General features: G+C 46.5%; 1 protein-coding gene across 1 annotated transcript in view; it reads left to right on the top strand.

The window, feature by feature from the left end:
- Positions 1–17,348, top strand: part of LOC121300345 (kinesin-like protein KIF21B) — a 51,418-nt gene that overhangs the window by 14,182 nt on the left and 19,888 nt on the right. Inside the window, exons 2-18 of the mRNA XM_041228907.1 lie at positions 6,684–6,906; positions 7,221–7,403; positions 8,405–8,554; positions 9,088–9,222; positions 9,415–9,588; positions 9,751–9,866; positions 10,197–10,392; positions 12,588–12,777; positions 13,068–13,131; positions 13,264–13,479; positions 14,605–14,683; positions 15,085–15,205; positions 15,489–15,677; positions 16,128–16,327; positions 16,503–16,610; positions 16,904–16,972; positions 17,094–17,332. Coding sequence (XP_041084841.1) covers positions 6,684–6,906; positions 7,221–7,403; positions 8,405–8,554; positions 9,088–9,222; positions 9,415–9,588; positions 9,751–9,866; positions 10,197–10,392; positions 12,588–12,777; positions 13,068–13,131; positions 13,264–13,479; positions 14,605–14,683; positions 15,085–15,205; positions 15,489–15,677; positions 16,128–16,327; positions 16,503–16,610; positions 16,904–16,972; positions 17,094–17,332 — 2,652 coding nt within the window. The remainder of the gene's footprint in view (positions 1–6,683; positions 6,907–7,220; positions 7,404–8,404; positions 8,555–9,087; positions 9,223–9,414; positions 9,589–9,750; positions 9,867–10,196; positions 10,393–12,587; positions 12,778–13,067; positions 13,132–13,263; positions 13,480–14,604; positions 14,684–15,084; positions 15,206–15,488; positions 15,678–16,127; positions 16,328–16,502; positions 16,611–16,903; positions 16,973–17,093; positions 17,333–17,348) is intronic.

Below are 17,348 nucleotides of genomic sequence, written 5' to 3'. Positions count from 1 at the left end.
GAATGCGCTTTGTGTGGAAAAACTTCCCCAGACAGATAAATAATTGGAATTAGAAGAGGAAATCCTGTTTCCTCCTCTAGCTTTTTCACACTCGAGGATTGATGTTGTTTTTCCCAGCTTCTGTGCTGGGCGGTGCCACTGGGTAGCAGCCCAGTAAAGACTGAGAAGACTGGGTCGAGGGTGCAGACGGGTGAAGCACTGCAGGAACTTGTGGGCTGGGCAGAGCCAGCTGTATAAAACCAGTGGGTGGGGGGGTAGGACAGAGTGTCTGGTGTTTTTATTGTTTTACACTGAGGAGAGGAAAGCTGGTATGATGGACATTCATGTGTAATAAACTAAAGGTAAAGCAGCCCGCGATTTAGTGTTAATCTGGATTTGTGAACACCAGGCATGTGTTTTTGGAGTAGGGGACAATCTATCAGTCACTCAGTCACTCAATCCTTCAGGATATCCATTGCTTCCTGATATCTTCAAGGACAGCTAGATCATGGCTGAAGCTACAGATCTACTGTGTAAACAAACAAGCATATAAACATTATTATTATTATTATTATTATTATTATTATTATTATTATTGTTATTAATAACTCTTAATTCCCAGCCAGCAGCGAACGGTTTCCAGTGCTACAGTTCTGATGATGAGCCGCTGCACCCCCCTAGGGGATGGCGTGTGCAGTGCTCCCTCCTCCCTGTGACCTCACCTGCAGCTGCCTCTCAGTCTCTGCACGATCGGGGGGCCCATATGCCCACACATCAGCTCCAAGGAGCCTCCCAGCTCTCCAGAATGTGCAAATGTTTGAGCCATTCCAGGTTTAAGAGTTAACCTGTACCGCAGGTGGGTCGTGTGTCCAGTTTAGCTCATGCAAACTCATACTGATAGCTAGGATCTGCTAGCACTAGCTGGGGTTTAGGGGGTGTGGGAAGGGGCAACTCTTTCCAAATATAACATTGCAGCTTTTCTTGAATCGTGCAGTAGTGACTGTTACAGGAAGTGGTTAAATGGTCACACTGGCTGTTCTCTAGTGATGAGGGTTTAAACTGAGTGAACGTCCTTGTGTTTGTTTAACTGCTCAATGCAGGAGTCATAAAGAGAGACTCAAGATGTTTCAGTGTAGAGTGCCTGCATACAGATTTCAAACATTTTGAGAAACTATGGCACTTCAAGCAAGCCTAAATCTAAGGGATTCAAGCACTGTTTGCAGCTGCTGTCATAATAATATATAAATCTGTGAATTAGTCTGTGCTTTTCTTGTCTGTTACTGTATATGAACATGTTGAGCATAGTTGTCTGATGCTCTTTATGGGTGCTATATTGCATTCATGTCATTCTTTGTAATATGTAGCTTTTGGTAACAGCATTCTGAAATGAAAATCACACAGGTAGTATGTGCTTAAAATGTATTTCTGCTTTGTAGTGAAGGTGACAGTGTAGCAGAGCAGCATGGCGGAGTGTTGTAATGCTTGTACAGAGAGATGTCACTTCGGGGACCTGTTTGAAAGGAGAAATGGCTTGTAAACAGATAAACAGCACTAGAACACTGACTCACCAATGCTTGCATTGAATATGCCTCCAGCAACGAGTAGCACTATGGCAGTAAAGCAATCAGACTTGAGTCACCTAGACTAACATTACAACCTTTTAGAATGCATCAACGTGAAAGGCAAAAATAAATAAATACGCTTCTGACTGCGCTTCAGTGCAATGGTTCTGTACTGGGACAGTGCCTGTGCAAGGGTAGCTATAATGGTATGAGAATGTAGACTGTTATCACAATGCACCGGGGAATGGAATGGGTAGTGGGGTGCTACCCAGTCAGTGCCACTGTACATCACTTGTTCTGAATCCTTTGTTCTCTTTGTGAGTAACACTTTAATAATGACCACCGTGTGATTTGTAATTAGAAATCATTTGCAGTGTACTGCTTGGGGATTAGTTTGCACAAACAGGGGGACACAAGACTGTGTTGTGCAACCAGTACATTTCTACAGTGCAAACAAGGCTGACGATGGACAGTGCAGCCTGTGGACTCTGTCTACTCCACTTGCAGAAAGGAATGGGAAGAGTTGGGCTCTTATGCAGAATCTCCTGTAGGTTGCAATGTAAGAAGCTGATTTTATTATCTCTGAGAACTGAGTGCTTGCAGTCTAATGAACTGAGTCCTTGGACCTCATCCCAGTTAGCTCTTCTGTCCAAATGTTGGCTTGTAATTGCTCAGTCACACAACTGAGGCATTGTATCTCAGAAGCACTGGGATGTTAGATGGGGGTGGGGGGTGGAGGGGTTATTATATTTGCATAAACGCGGATGTGTAGCCTGGGCTATTTCGGATTATTAGTTTGCATATTCGAGTGGCTGTTTTGGTTGCTATGGGAACATGCCTTTCTGACCTCCGAACCTAGCGTTTGAGTCTTGCCAAGAGGAGACAGAAGTTCATTGAGAGGCTCTCCAGCACATCACCTGCAGTTAATGCTCTGTCGTGCACACTCGCTGCTGGAGGCCAGTGCTGTCACATTTTCCAGTCTCTGTTGAGATGGCCTCCTTTACTTTGCGTTTCTCACATAATAACCCGGGATCCCTCGTGTGTTGATGTGATGAGTAAACTGACCTTGTTAGGTGTTTCCATGTCTTAAAATGATTAGTGTAGCTTACAGTTCCTCCCCTTCTTTGTTGCATGCCACTTTTTGTTTGAATGCAAAGAAAGAGTTTGAAGTTCACGAGTTAATGAATGATTACATGATTTCTGCTTTGTGCTTCCAGAACTGTATTTCTTACGTAGATCACTGACTTCCTGAAACTCGACCTGCAGCCCCTGCTTCTTTTGAATGTTCTCATTCACTGTAAGAGGGAAGCACGGAGGTCTGTTGTCTTGTCCCTGTAGAATAAGAGAATGAGGCAGACGCTACAGGCCAATGGGAGGATAGACAGGGCTATTGATGAAGAATGAGAGTTTAGACAGGGATTAATTCATCCTATCTGGGAGTGTCTGCCTATTTACATGTAATGCAATGGCATGTGATGACTGTCTGTTTTTTGAGGTCCCCTTTCGATGAAGAATGAACAGCATCTCCTGCTCTAGGCTGGCACTGGCTGTGCTAGACAGGGAGCTGTTTCTACTGTTTCTCCTTGATGAACAGTGATTCATGGATAGGCATTGGAAGAAGTTGTTGGGCATTAGCTGGGTAGAGTACAGGGGCAGCAGATCACAGTAGAAAAGCCCCTGGCTCAGTCATTTCCTGCTCCCGAAGGATCTTTACTGATTAAATCTGATGATTTTGACTGTACTTGTGTCCGTGTAAAATAACCCTCCCTTACTCTGTACTGTATGTGCCTGCTGCCTTTCATGTCTTTTGTTGAACACAACCAGTAGGCTACTGCTTGCAGGTTAAACTGGGATTAAGGGGGGCTCCCGAGTGGCGCATCCAGTAAAGACACTCCGCGTGGAGTGCAGGAATGCGCCTTGTAGCCTGGAGGTCGCTGCAAGCGGCCCAGAGTTGCATGGTCCTCTGACGCTATAGCTCTGAGGTGGCTGCATGGCAGGCCTGCAGAGGATAAAGAAGCGGACGGTTGACGGCACATGTTTCGGAGGACGCGTGTGTCCGTCTTCATCTCTCCCGAGTCAGCGCGGGGGGTGGGGGCGGTGAACCTGGCTTAAAAAAGAATTGGGCATTTCAAATTGGGGAGAAAAGAGGGTAAAAATACAGTTGGCGAAATTAAAAAAAAAAAAAAAATTATAAAATGGTATTAAGATGAGACCTCCAAACCTGTATTACTCTTGTCCTGATGAAGTGTCAATCCCGGGCCTCCAGGGTTGAACGGATAGCGAATCAGCCACCGAGCCGCTCTACTTAGCATCACATTTTCAACAAAGGTGGCATGATCACTGCCTTGCATTGACATTGCTGTAAGTTTCTTTATTGCTGTATTTGCTTCATTCCTTTTTTATTTGTTTTCCCTCTTCCTAATCCCCCCCGAGCGGCTCTAAGAGATGTCCTTGCTTTTTGTTTTCTTGCTCAGAGCCCAGATCCAGCCAGACTGCAGCTTATGTCTGGTCAGCTAATCAATCTCACAGATACAGTGGCTTGCGAAAGTATTGACCCCCCTTGGCATTTTTCCTATTTTGTTGCCTTACAACCTGGAATTAAAATTGATTTTTTGGGGGGTTTGTATCATTTGATTTACACAACATGCCTACCACTTTGAAGATGCTAAATATTTTTTATTGTGAAACAATTAAGAAATAAGACAAAAAAACAGAAAACTTGAGCGTGCATAAGTATTCACCCCCCCGAAGTCAATACTTTGTAGGGCAACCTTTTGCAGCCATTACAGCTGCAAGGCTCTTGGGGTATGTATCTATAAGCTTGGCACCTCTAGCCACTGGGATTTTTGCCCATTCTTCAAAGCAAAACTGCTCCAGCTCCTTCAAGTTGGATGGGTTCCGCTGGTGTACAGCAATCTTTAAGTCATACCACAGATTCTCAATTGGATTGAGGTCTGGGCTTTGACTAGGCCATTCCAAGACATTTAAATGTTTCCCCTTAAACCACTCAAGTGTTGCTTTAGCAGTATGCTTAGGGTCATTGTCCTGCTGGAAGGTGAACCTCCGTCCCAGTCTCAAATCTCTGGAAGACTGAAACAGGTTTCCCTCAAGAATTTCCCTGTATTTAGCGCCATCCATCATTCCTTCAATTCTGACCAGTTTCCCAGTCCCTGCCGATGAAAAACATCCCCACAGCATGATGCTGCCACCACCATGCTTCACTGTGGGGATGGTGTTCTCGGGGTGATGAGAGGTGTTGGGTTTGCGCCAGACATAGCGTTTTCCTTGATGGCCAAAAAGCTCAATTTTAGTCTCATCTGACCAGAGTACCTTCTTCCATATGTTTGGGGAGTCTCCCACATGCCTTTTGGCGAACACCAAACGTGTTTGCTTATTTTTTTCTTTAAGCAATGGCTTTTTTCTGGTCACTCTTCCGTAAAGCCCAGCTCTGTGGAGTGTATGGCTTAAAGTGGTCCTATGGACAGATACTCCAATCTCCGCTGTGGAGCTTTGCAGCTCCTTCAGGGTTATCTTTGGTCTCTTTGTTGCCTCTCTGATTAATGCCCTCCTTGCCTGGTCTGTGAGTTTTGGTGGGCGGCCCTCTCTTGCCAGGTTTGTTGTGGTGCCATATTCTTTCCATTTTTTAATAATGGCTTTAATGGTGCGCCGTGGGATGTTCAAAGTTTCGGATATTTTTTTATAACCCAACCCTGATCTGTACTTCTCCACAACTTTGTCCCTGACCTGTTTGGAGAGCTCCTTGGTCTTCATGGTGCCGCTTGCTTGGTGATGCCCCTTGCTTAGTGGTGTTGCAGACGCTGGGGCCTTTCAGAACAGGTGTATATATACTGAGATCATGTAACAGATCATGTGACACTTAGATTGCACACAGGTGGACTTTATTTAACTAATTATGTGACTTCTGAAGGTAATTGGTTGCACCAGATCTTATTTAGAGGCTTAATAGCAAAGGGGAAGAATACATATGCACGCATCACTCTTCCGTTATTTATTTTTTAGAATTTTTTGAAACAAGTTATTTTTTTCATTTCACTTCACCAATTTGGACTATTTTGTGTATGTCCATTACATGAAATCCAAATAAAAATTCATTTTAATTCCAGGTTGTAAGGCAACAAAATAGGAAAAATGCCAAGGGGGGGTCAATACTTTTGCAACCCACTGTAACCTGCTGGCTGTGCGTAATAATAGAGCCTCGGGGTGGTGCTCTCGGATCTCAACGAGCACCACACGCATCGGAGAACAACGCTAATTATTTAAAGATGCAGGCTGTCTGGTCTGGTCTGCTCTCAAACGAAGTGGTGAGCCACAGTACGACCTGATCTGGACAAGTGAAAGTGACCTTGTTTGAAAATGCTGATAGCCTTTAGACCACTCTGTTTTTCTTTTTAGCCCCCTTTGCTGGAGATGGGATCAATATATTGAGCTCCGTAGACACTGCCAGTTTTCATAGGATTTTAGAAGCTAACTGCAGTTAAAATCTGTCCAAATATAAGCTGATCATACACATCAAATACGCTGTTTCTTGAGGGTTTTGTGTTGGTTTGATTTCTGTTTGCTCTGCTGTTCTTAGCATCTCATTAGTTGCCAACAGATGACAATATTGTAAAGAGCCCCATTATTAGAGTGCTTCAGCAAAGTGCAGGAAGGCAGTAAAGCAACAGGGGATCAAGGGAGCAGTAAACCCAGGATGGGCAAAACATGACGGCGAATTCTCTCAGACGCATTCTTCTCAGCAGTTTCAATAACAAAACTTGTCATAAAAGAAGATTCTACACTACTGCATTTGATATTCTAGTCAAGCCAAGAAACACCTGCATAAGCACAGGAGAGCCTAGTAGCAATCCTAAAGCAACTCGGCTCTGGTATTTTGAGATACAGTTGTCTGTGGGAGTGTTGCTCTGGAGTAAAGCGTATAGGTGTGTGGTGATCAGAGCTGTCCCGCATTGGCAGGCAATGTTATTTTGCTGTATACCCCCTCAGTCTGTCTTTGTTGCGTTGCTGTATGTAATTTTAGGAGCAGCTTGTAAGCCCTGTGCATCGTTTACATGTCTGAATATTAGTGAATGATATATGTCTGTGTGGGTGTGACCTAACCTGGAGCCCTGTTCTTTATCTCAGGATCCGGCCTCAGATGGCCAAGGAGAAGATCGAAGGCTGTCACATCTGTACGCTGGTAACCCCAGGGGAGCCCCAGGTGCTGCTGGGAAAGGACAAGGCTTTCACCTACGACTTTGTGTTTGACCGGGACTCCCAGCAGCATGAGATCTACAGTGCCTGTGTGGAGAAGCTCATTGAGGGCTGCTTGGAGGGCTACAACGCCACCGTGTTCGCTTACGGGCAGGTGAGCGCTGAAAGCTGCACTTGCCTCTGTGGCAAACCAGACCTCAGTAGAATTGTATTCAGCCATTACAGTGCTGGTAGGGTTGAAATGATTACATTGAGAATAAAGATACACACTTACAGGAAGATCACAAGCATCATTGTAGAGGTCTATGTAATCAGTGCAAGCAAGGTCATGAAAAGTATCAATTTACAGTCAGCAGCCACCACTGACGTGATCACGACTGCGTTAAATAAGCTGGTTCGTGGCGGTATTTTCCTCTTGGCTGCTCCCAACCTTGGATTGCCCTCTCACTGTTGCCCTTCCCTCTGCAGACCGGGTCTGGGAAGACGTACACAATGGGGACGGGCTTTGACATGAACATCAGCGCAGAGGAGCAGGGCATCATCCCGCGGGCCATCAAGCACCTGTTCCAGGGGATCGAGCACCGCAAGAGGGAGGCGCAGCAGCGTGGGGAGCAGGCACCCGAGTTCAAAGTCAGCGCGCAATTCTTAGAGGTAAGACCGGGAAAGAGAGACAGTCCTGAGTGTGGGGGGTTTTACTGATACTCTGTTTCCACTTTGCAAGCTAATGGGAAATATGGATGGATAGACAAAACCATTGTTAATGTAGCTTTCTTCTTTCCTTTTAGTGAACCAGCTGTCTTTAGACGGTTACTGTGCTGCCCGGTGGAATAGAGAGGGGGATAGAGACTTGTATTTGGAGGATTAGTCTGGGTCAGAGTTCAAGTCACACGTGTCTTAATTTAGTATTTCTTCAGCATCTTTTCATCCCTGCTTTTAGGCATGCATCTGACACAGCACTATGTCATGTCCAAGTTCTGCCAGGACAATTAATTCTGAGTATTACAGGCATGGTGCTGTGTGTCCTTGTACTGCTTGTGTTTATGGTCTGTCTGCGTTGCCTTGGTTTCCTGGGGGAAGCAGGTGCCTGGCTGCAGTTTCTATTGTGTGAGAAGCTCTCAAGCAGCAGACATGTCAGATAGATCAGTTCTTCTTCTTCCTCTCCACACCCAGGCTGGCTGGGATTAACTCATTATAAAATGTGCACTGCAAATGGGGAATGGCGGGCCTTAGCCCATCACAAAAATGAATTAGAGCTGTTACAGTTTTTTGTTTGGGGGGGTGTAATTGTGTGATTAGGAGTCTGCCTGCATAATTAGTTTAATGTTGAAAAGCAGGGTTTTGTATTCAGAAATTGGGTTGTTTTTTTCTGCTTAATCAGATATTGCTTTGCGTGGAAGAGCACGGTGTTGTTCTATCTGCTTAATTTAGTTTGTTTTGAGGTGATGCAGGCTTTTGTGCAGGAAGTTGCATGAGAGTGGTGACGCCTCATTTAGAAATTTTGCTATATCCCTAAAGTTAATTCCCTAGAAAAAAAAAACCTGTAAAATATGGCCGTGCTTGGGGATGTTGGCAGTGAGAATAAATGCTGATTGTGATGCTGATCAGTCTCCTCTGGATATTCATGGTCTCCCTTGGCGTTCTTGTGCCGCCAGCTCTACAATGAGGAGATCCTGGACCTGTTTGACAGTGCGCGGGACCCAGATGCCCGTCACAGGAAGTCCAACATTAAAATCCATGAGGACAGCAGCGGAGGAATCTACACCAGCGGGGTGACGTCACGCCTGGTTCAGTCTGAGGACGAGGCGAGTGTCGTTGTGAGAGCCATGACGAGGGCCAAAGCTCAGCTCCCCAAGCACCACGTTTCTGACAGGACCTCCAAGAAAAGTCTTATTGAACGTGCACGCTAATAGATAAGGAGGCAGATCCCAGACTTGCTCATTGTTTGAATAACATATACATTGATTCATTGACAGATAACAGGATAACCTACTTCATCCTTTGATGTGGCACTAGCACCCTCTGCTGTTCAGAAATAGCTATTTCTTTTGGGGTTTTTTATTATAAAATGTAGGCTTTTCCTCATTTTTTCCAGTCTTGAAATAACTTACTTTTATTTTTTATATATATATATATATATATATATATATATATATATATATATATATAATATATATATATATATATAAATAAAAATATATTATATATATACTATATATATAACTTTTTTTTTTTAAAGGAGAACAGCTCTTAGAATAACTGTTAATTTTATATAAGAACAAACCATAGAAATACAAGTCTGTTAATATTTGCCTTATTGTTTTGAACCTGCTTGCAGCTGATTCAGTGTCTGAAGCTAGGTGCTCTGTCCCGCACCACGGCCAGCACGCAGATGAACGCTCAGAGCTCCCGCTCGCATGCCATCTTCACAATCCAGCTGTGCCAGATGAGAGTCTGCAAACGGCCGGAGCTGGTAAGAGTCAAGGAGGACTGAGCACACATTGTGCACAGACTCGCATTGTATAAATTGAACACACCATACACATAGCACCATTGTATACATTGTACATAGACACACAGGCACGCAGGAAGCAACATATAATTGCAGTTATTTCTTTTCCCATTCCTGTACATTGGGCTGGATGTATCATTCTTTTTGTTTCAGGCCGATGGTGAGATGAATGGCGTTCCGAACGGCCCGCTCTCCCAGCCCGTGAGTGAATACGAGACTCTCACCGCAAAGTTTCACTTCGTGGACCTGGCGGGATCGGAGCGCTTAAAAAGAACCGGGGCTACAGGAGAGCGGGCCAAGGAGGGCATCTCCATCAACTGCGGGCTGGTAACTATGTGTAGTAATATCAGCTTCACAATGTGGTGATATCTGAAAGGGGCTGTGGGGGCAGCTGAGCTTCCCAAGATGAGTGCTCACTGCGAGGGTTAGGGTGTTTGCATATCAGCACTGCAGCTGCTGACTGACTGAACTACTTTGCTTGCCCTCCAGCTTGCCCTGGGGAATGTCATCAGTGCGCTGGGGGATCAGAGTAAGAAGAGCTGCCACGTGCCTTACAGGGACTCCAAACTGACGAGACTTTTGCAGGACTCGCTGGGCGGCAACAGGTACCGTGAAACAAAACCCGCTGATTTTCCATCTGCGACTGGACAGTCTCACTGTAAAGCTTTATACTGCATTGCTGTGTGCACGTCCGAGTGCAGTACCTGCCATGAGTACGGGATCTTGCATCTCAAGTGATTTAAAAACAAAGTAATGTGTAACAGGATCTGTGTATTTGATTTTGACATGTGTGAATGTGGGTGTGCCTAAGATATCCTAGCACACAATCTGTACTCTTCTGTGTGTGCTTGTGTGTGAAATATGTGGTGTGTGCCTGTGTATGTATGTGTACAGTATGCTCTTGCCCATGCTCTGACCGCCCCCCCCCCCCGCAGTCGGACGGTGATGATCGCGTGTGTGAGCCCGTCGGACCGGGACTTCATGGAGACCCTGAATGCGCTGAATTATGCCAACCGTGCGCGCAACATCAAGAACAAGGTGGTAGTGAACCAGGACAAGACGAGCCAGCAGATCAGTGCTCTGCGGGCCGAGATCGCACGGCTACAGATGGAGCTCATGGAGTACAAGGCGGTGAGTGGAGCTCCGCAGGGACACAGAGCTCACAGTGTGCCCTACCGTCAGCAGGGTAACACATGCCAGCACAGGGGACCCCAGAATAACTAGCAGCACACTGCTCACACATCTCCGGGGGCTTCTCTGTGTGCCCTGCCATCAGCAGGGTAACATACACCAGCACAGGGGACCCCAGAATAACTAGCAGCACACTGCTCACACACCTCCTGGGGCTTCTCTGTGTGCCCTACCATCAGCAGGGTAGCACACGCCAGAACAGGGGACCCCAGAATAACTAGCAGCACACTGCTCACACACCTCATGGGGCTTCTCTGTGTGCCCTACCATCAGCAGGGCAGCACACGCTAGCAAAGAAGGGACATGGATGAAGTGTCGGCACAGATCCTAAATGAAGATAAAAGGAGGTGTGTAATTATCAGGAAACTAGCATTACAGTATATTTACCACATGGACATGCAGCTTTGTTCCCGAAGCAGTTTGTGAACTCTAAACCAGAGCTTCCCAACTGTTCTGAATGAAAGAGCCCAATCGATGACCAGGGAGTTCTTCCATGCAAAAAGTAGATTTAGCACGAGTGGAAAATAATATAATTTTTGCTTTACTAGCTTCAGCCTGATAGCTCGGTGGTGACGTAATTACCAGCAATCGCGTGACCAGTGAGTTCTTCTTCCATGCCAAAAGGTTATTTCACGATGGTTAACAAATTGGAATAGTTGTGCTTTACCTAGTTCAGCCTAAGACTGCAGGTTACGCAACCAGTAACACACCTTAAAATCAGGTCTTTGAAAACTCAGGTGACCCTTGTAACGGATAGGCAGGTTACCAACCAGTAACAAACCTTAAAAGAGGCTTTGAAACTCAGTGAGCCCTTGTCACGGATAGCTCGGTGGTGACGTCAGACCAGGAAGAGACAGACTCTACGGGGTGTGAAACGCTGATGCACCTGTTTATTACATTATAAATGCAATATTTATAAAAGCAAAACACATTACACCAAAAGAAAAGGGCACGACGTCCAAAACAAACAGACAAACACAGCGAACAAGTGTAAATCCAGCACGAGTAGCAGTTGTTATTATCTTTGTGTATCTTTAACTTCTGTTCCTCCTCTGAACAAAACCCAACCATGAGTGAGAGACCCCTGCCTCTTTTACACAGCTCTGCCTGGGCTCCAGCGAGAGACCCCTGCCTCTTTTACACAGCTCTGCCTGAGCTCCAGCGAGAGATCCCTGCCTCTTTTGCACAGCTCTGCCTGGGCTCCAGTGAGAGGTCCCGGCTTCTTTTACACAGCTCTGCCTGGGCTCCAGTGAGAGGTCCCGGCTTCTTTTACACAGCTCTGCCTGGGCTCCAGTGAGAGGTCCCGGCCTCTTTTGCACAGCTCTGCCTGGGCTCCAGTGAGAGATCCCTGCCTCTTTTGCACAGCTCTGCCTGGGCTCCAGTGAGAGATCCCTGCCTCTTTTACACAGCTCTGCCTGGGCTGCAGTGAGAGGTCCCAGCTTCTTTTACACAGCTCTGCCTGGGCTCCAATGAGAGATCCCTGCATCCTTTACACAGCTGTACCTGGGCTGCAGTGAGAGATCCCTGCCTCTTTTGCACAGCTCTGCATGGGCGCCAGTGAGAGATCCCTGCCTCCTTTACACAGCTCTGCCTGGGCTCCAGTGAGAGGTCCCGGCTTCTTTTGCACAGCTCTGCCTGGGCGCCAGTGAGAGATCCCTGCCTCCTTTACACAGCTCTGCCTGGGCTCCATTGCTTGTTAATCACTCAATCCGGCCCAGGCACAGTCTGCATGTGAACTGTTTTGGCAGGAAGGCAAATTAATCCTTCCCTGCCGACCTAAAACATCCATACAGAAATACATCTGTGCATTTAAATAATAATAACCCAACACAACAAAAAATACACACAGGGGTGAGGTATACTGCTCCACAGCCATATATGGCTCAAGAGCTATCTGCTGGACAGCCCTGCTCTAAACTATTACAGAGAACCTTGGCGTGTCCAGGAATGGAAATAAAACCCACACTGCATAGCAGTTTGATCCATTCCTGGTTTTACTATGAGTTTAATAAGACACACCTAAACTTGTTACCTGTGCACACTGTGGCTAATCAGGCTAATTTTAAAAGCTGGACTAGGACGAGCTGCTCTGCAATAGGAGTCTTATTCCCATCGCTGCTGTCTTCCTTGTGTAGGGGAAGCGTGTGGTTGGGGAGGATGGTTCAGAGGGTTTTAGCGACCTGTTCCAAGAGAACTCGATGCTGCAGAAGGAATGCGACACCCTGAGGATGAGGGTCAAGGCCATGCAGGAGACCATCGACGCACTCAACAACCGCATCACACAGCTGCTGTCCAACGAGATCTGTCAGGTCCTAGCCAAAGCCGGTGAGCTACCTGCCAACCTCACTGAACTGAGCTACCTGTCAGCCTCAATTAACTCTTAGCTATAGGAAATGCTCTGTACGTTGCATGGACGTGTAAGATAGGATCTTGTTTAATTAAAAAATAAGTCTTGCTCTGCATTCGCTTTCTTCATTGTAAGTATCAATTTATACATGCAACAGTTAATTGAATCGGGCCCTTTTTATGAAGTTCTAAGTAGTTTCTAAAGATGAATTCCCTTTTTTCTTTCATTTTAAAAGGTTTTCTCTTTCTCGTTTAAAAAAATAAAACAGGCGATGGCAATGAAGAAATAGGTGCGTTAATCCAGAACTACATCAGAGAAATCGAGGAGCTCAGGTAAACAACACCTCCATCTAAAGCACATTCGCAAGCATGTTGCCTGTCAGATCTACCTCCATCTACATTCACGAGCATGCTGCCCGTGAGATATTCATTGTGAAAGCGGCGCCGGGCGGACTTGTTTTGCAGGAGCAAACTGCTGGAGAGTGAGGCGATGAACGAGTCTCTGCGGCGCAGCGTCTCTCGTCTGTCCTCCCGATCGCCCTACGCAGCCGGACTGGCCCCCACAGGAACCCCGGGCAGCCCCACCGTCTCCATGGAGACACAGGCCTCTGACGTCATCAGGAGGGCGAAGCAAGACATCGAGAAGCTGAAGAAGAAAGAAAAGAAGCAGCGAAGGAAAAGGTACGTTTTTTTTTTGGAGATGCGAAACAGAAACAGCAAGATACACTATCAAACCTTTCGGAATGAATAGTTTAGAAACTGAAATGAAATGTTCACGTGCCGTTCTGAACCTCTATGGACTTGAATCCCAGTATAACTCCAATCTGATTTCAGCTTGAAAGTGCTTACATGCAGACTATACAGATGATTTGGGAATCCATTCATTGAACTGGTAGCTTGAACCCGATTCGGTTATGCATGGACACTGGATATCCACGTGGTGTACTGGACTGTTGCTGGCACAGTGGGCTGCACGCCACACTGTCCTGTGGTTTAACTGATTCTCAGGGTGTCACACATTCTCAATTTCATTTTAGATTTACAGCCGAGCACAGCAAAGTATCGTGAGCCTGAAAGTGCCTGTTATTATAATTATCACCTGCCATGTCTCCTCCCTTGCCAGCCACGAGAATCCAGTTTGGACTTTGGTAAATTCTCAACACCCTGTCATAAATCTGTGAGCTGTTACTGTCAGTGATTATTGCAGGCTGCACTGTCATTCCATTACTTGAACCTGAAGAGCACATTCTAGCATGCATGAAGTTATTGCAAGAAATTTGCATGGTAACCTTGGAGGAGGATCTATATCAGTTTATTCATATTTTAAATGCACAATAATCGTACAGTAACTGGAAGACTTTGGCACAGGGTTGTTAAAGATCACACGGTAGCTGGTAGATTTTGGCTCAGGGTTGTTAAAGATCTTACGGTAGCTGGTAAACTTTGGCTCAGGGTTATTAAAGATCTCACGGTAGCTGGTAGATTTTGGCTTAGTGTTGTTAAAGAAAAACAAGGTCAGTTGTCACTCTAGTAATGCCCTCTGCTGAAGTTATTAATGCTACTAAGAACCCAAATGTTTGTTTGTCCTTTTCATTTTGTAGGTTTTTGATATGCAGAGTTAAAAGATTTTTAAGCCCGGTTAGCTTAGAAGACATCTACCAGAGGATAACATTGTGTGAGATCATACAGTGGGTGTGGTTTATAGTCGGTTCTGAAGAATCCTGGAGCCAGGTTTCAAGCCACTGTTCGTAAAGAAGTGGCTTTGCGTTCCCAGGGCTTAACTGTCACTCATGTTGTTGTCCGCAGTCCGGAGAAGGAGGGATTCAACAAGAGAGCTAAACTCCAGCATGAGAACGGGGAGGCGGAGTCCGATGAAGCGGAGGAGGTAACTGGTCTGGGTGGAGCGCTGCAGTGCCTTGCCAGTGATACACATGCTAGAAAATCAGTCAGAACCTTTTTTACACCCTTCATGTGAACCTCCTATTCCACACACAGTGTTTATCACAACTCCCTTGAACTAAACAGTCCTGCATGTTACATAATGAGCTCCAGGTGGTCCTGCATTGTTTCTAATAGTTTCATGACCTTGACAGTCCCATTAGAATGTTTGGGACCGTCTGGGGAGGTGGGGCTAGATTCTCAAAGCTATTTACTCTAAATCGTCATGAGCGCAATTTTTTTCTGAATGAAACCTCTAAAGTGATTAAGAAATTTAACAGTTTGTTTAAAAAATAAAGCATTAGTGTGAGGAGTGGTCCTGAACTGTGTGCTGTGCTTTGCCCGCAGGAGGAAGAGCAGGAGGAGAGTGGCTGTGAGGAGGAGGAAGAAGATGGGGAGGGGAGAGAGGAGGAGGAGTACGAGAGTGAGGAGAGCCTGCAGGACTCCGACTCCGACTCCGAAGAGAAAGGTGAGCAGTTACTGTGGGATGACAATCCCAACCCAAACACACAGGAACCCTGTAAACTGAGGACATCCTAAACTGTGGGTGATAAGAGATTGTCTTGCACTGTTTTGTGCTGCCTCCTCCTCCAAGAGAGCGTGTCTATGAATAAGCAGTCACTGACGTTCAGGCTATTTGAGGACAGCCGTCTGGTTCAGATCGGTAGCTGGTTCCTTGTGCCACACTGATACGGAGCACCGTGTCACGTTATTGGCTGTTGTTCATGTGCTTCGTTCTTCGTCTCTCCCAGAGAATTACCAGGCGGACCTGGCTGAGCTGACGTGCGAGATCGAGATCAAGCAGAAGCTGATTGATGAGCTGGAGAACAGCCAGAAGAGGCTCCACACGCTGAAGCTGCAGTACGAGCAGAAACTCATCATGCTGCAAAACAAGATCCGAGACACCCAGCTGGAGAGGGACCGGGTGCTGCACAACCTCAGTGAGGAAGGAGGGAGCAGGGCGGGGTGGGTTGGGGGGGGGGGCTCTTAAATAGCTCGTGCAGAAGCTTGTTTAAAGTGTAGTGCTCGTTGTACAGATTTTGAAAACAGGTTAATAATGTAGCAGTGGCTTCCAGTTGCCCATAACGTGATTCCATTCCACTAACACTTTAATTGTCATTAGTTAGGCACAGTCTCTTAACTATGGCTCCTGACTGCAGCATTATAAGGGAGAGCAATGGACTCTCCATGCATTGGTGTCTCTCCTTTGTTATAAGATGCACGCTTGACTTCAGTATAATGCTACGTACTGACACCCCCCCCCTCCCCCCATGTGACCAGACGAGTGCTTTGCACATTAAGCTTCTCTTCTAGCTGCATTAGTCACAGTCACATTGAACTCTGGTCTCTGGTGTCTCTAACATGTGCGTTGTTTTTCTGCTGCTGCCCAGTGTCTATGGAGAACTACACAGAGGAGAAGGCCAGTAAGATCAAGTCGGACTACGAGAAGCGGCTAAAGGAGATGAACCGCGACCTGCAGAAGCTGCAGGCGGCGCAGAAGGAGCATGCGCGGCTCCTCAAGAACCAGACCCGCTACGAGAGGGAGCTCAAGAAGCTGCAGGGAGAAGTGGCTGAGATGAAGAAAGCCAAGGTGAGGCTGAGCGAGACTGGGTGGCTAGGTATTGATTGAGGATAAAGTATTATAAGTTCAAAGAAAGAATGTGAACATACTGAAAGCCAGTGAAGTAATGCTGGAGCTCCAGAGATGTGTGATCAAGCCCTGCCTGCTGCTGGGAGCTCTCTGAACGGCTGTGCTTGTTACGCAGGTCGCTTTGATGAAGCAGATGAAGGAGGAGCAGCAGAGGAGGCGGCTGATCGAGGCCAAGCGAAATCGTGAGATCGCCCAGCTGAAGAAGGAGCAGCGCAGGCAGGAGGTGAGCTCACAGACCCCCCGGGGAATGTTGAGAGAGCCCCACTCCCCTGAGCCCCACTCCCCTGAGCCCTACTTTCCAGATTCAAAAGAAGGCAGAATAGTGTGAGAATTTATGTGAGTCGAGGGCAGCTTTTTTGGAATTTGTACTCATTGTATTCCTGCCTGCCCTGGAGGGGCCCATGCAGAACATGGTCCTATCCACCTCTTGGGAATGCATGTGTGAATGCCATTGATGTTCTGACTGTGAATTCAAAATCAGCTGTTTAACTTTGCATTTCTGATTTTATTATTTAGTATCAAATTCGAACTCTGGAGTCACAAAAGAGGCAACAAGAAATAGTTCTGAAGAGGAAAACTCAGGAGGTGAGATTGAACTATTAACAAGCGCTAAGCTTGTTCAAAAGGGAAGACAGTCTTTAATTGAATGAATACCTACTGCATTAAGTTTTTTAACAGTGTTTTGTGTGAATGGATTGCTCTGCAGGTCTCCGCTCTGCGCCGGCTCACCAAGCCCATGTCAGACCGGGTTGCAGGGCGTGTCAGTCGGCGCATCAACACCCTGGACTCTGGTGCGGAGCTGTCTGCCAGCACCACCTCCTCAGAGCCCGAATCTGCGCGCTCGGTCTCCAACATCGTGCGGCAGTGGAACAAGAAGATCAATGGATACCTGGGGGAGCCCGAGCCAGCGGTCAACGGAGCAGTTAACGGAGCCCGCACCCCCAGGTCAGGAGGACTGCCC

Source organism: Polyodon spathula, chromosome 25, assembly GCF_017654505.1.
Source record: "Polyodon spathula isolate WHYD16114869_AA chromosome 25, ASM1765450v1, whole genome shotgun sequence".
Taxonomy (NCBI): Eukaryota; Metazoa; Chordata; class Actinopteri; order Acipenseriformes; family Polyodontidae; genus Polyodon; species Polyodon spathula.
This window is presented reverse-complemented; position numbering and strand designations above follow the sequence as displayed.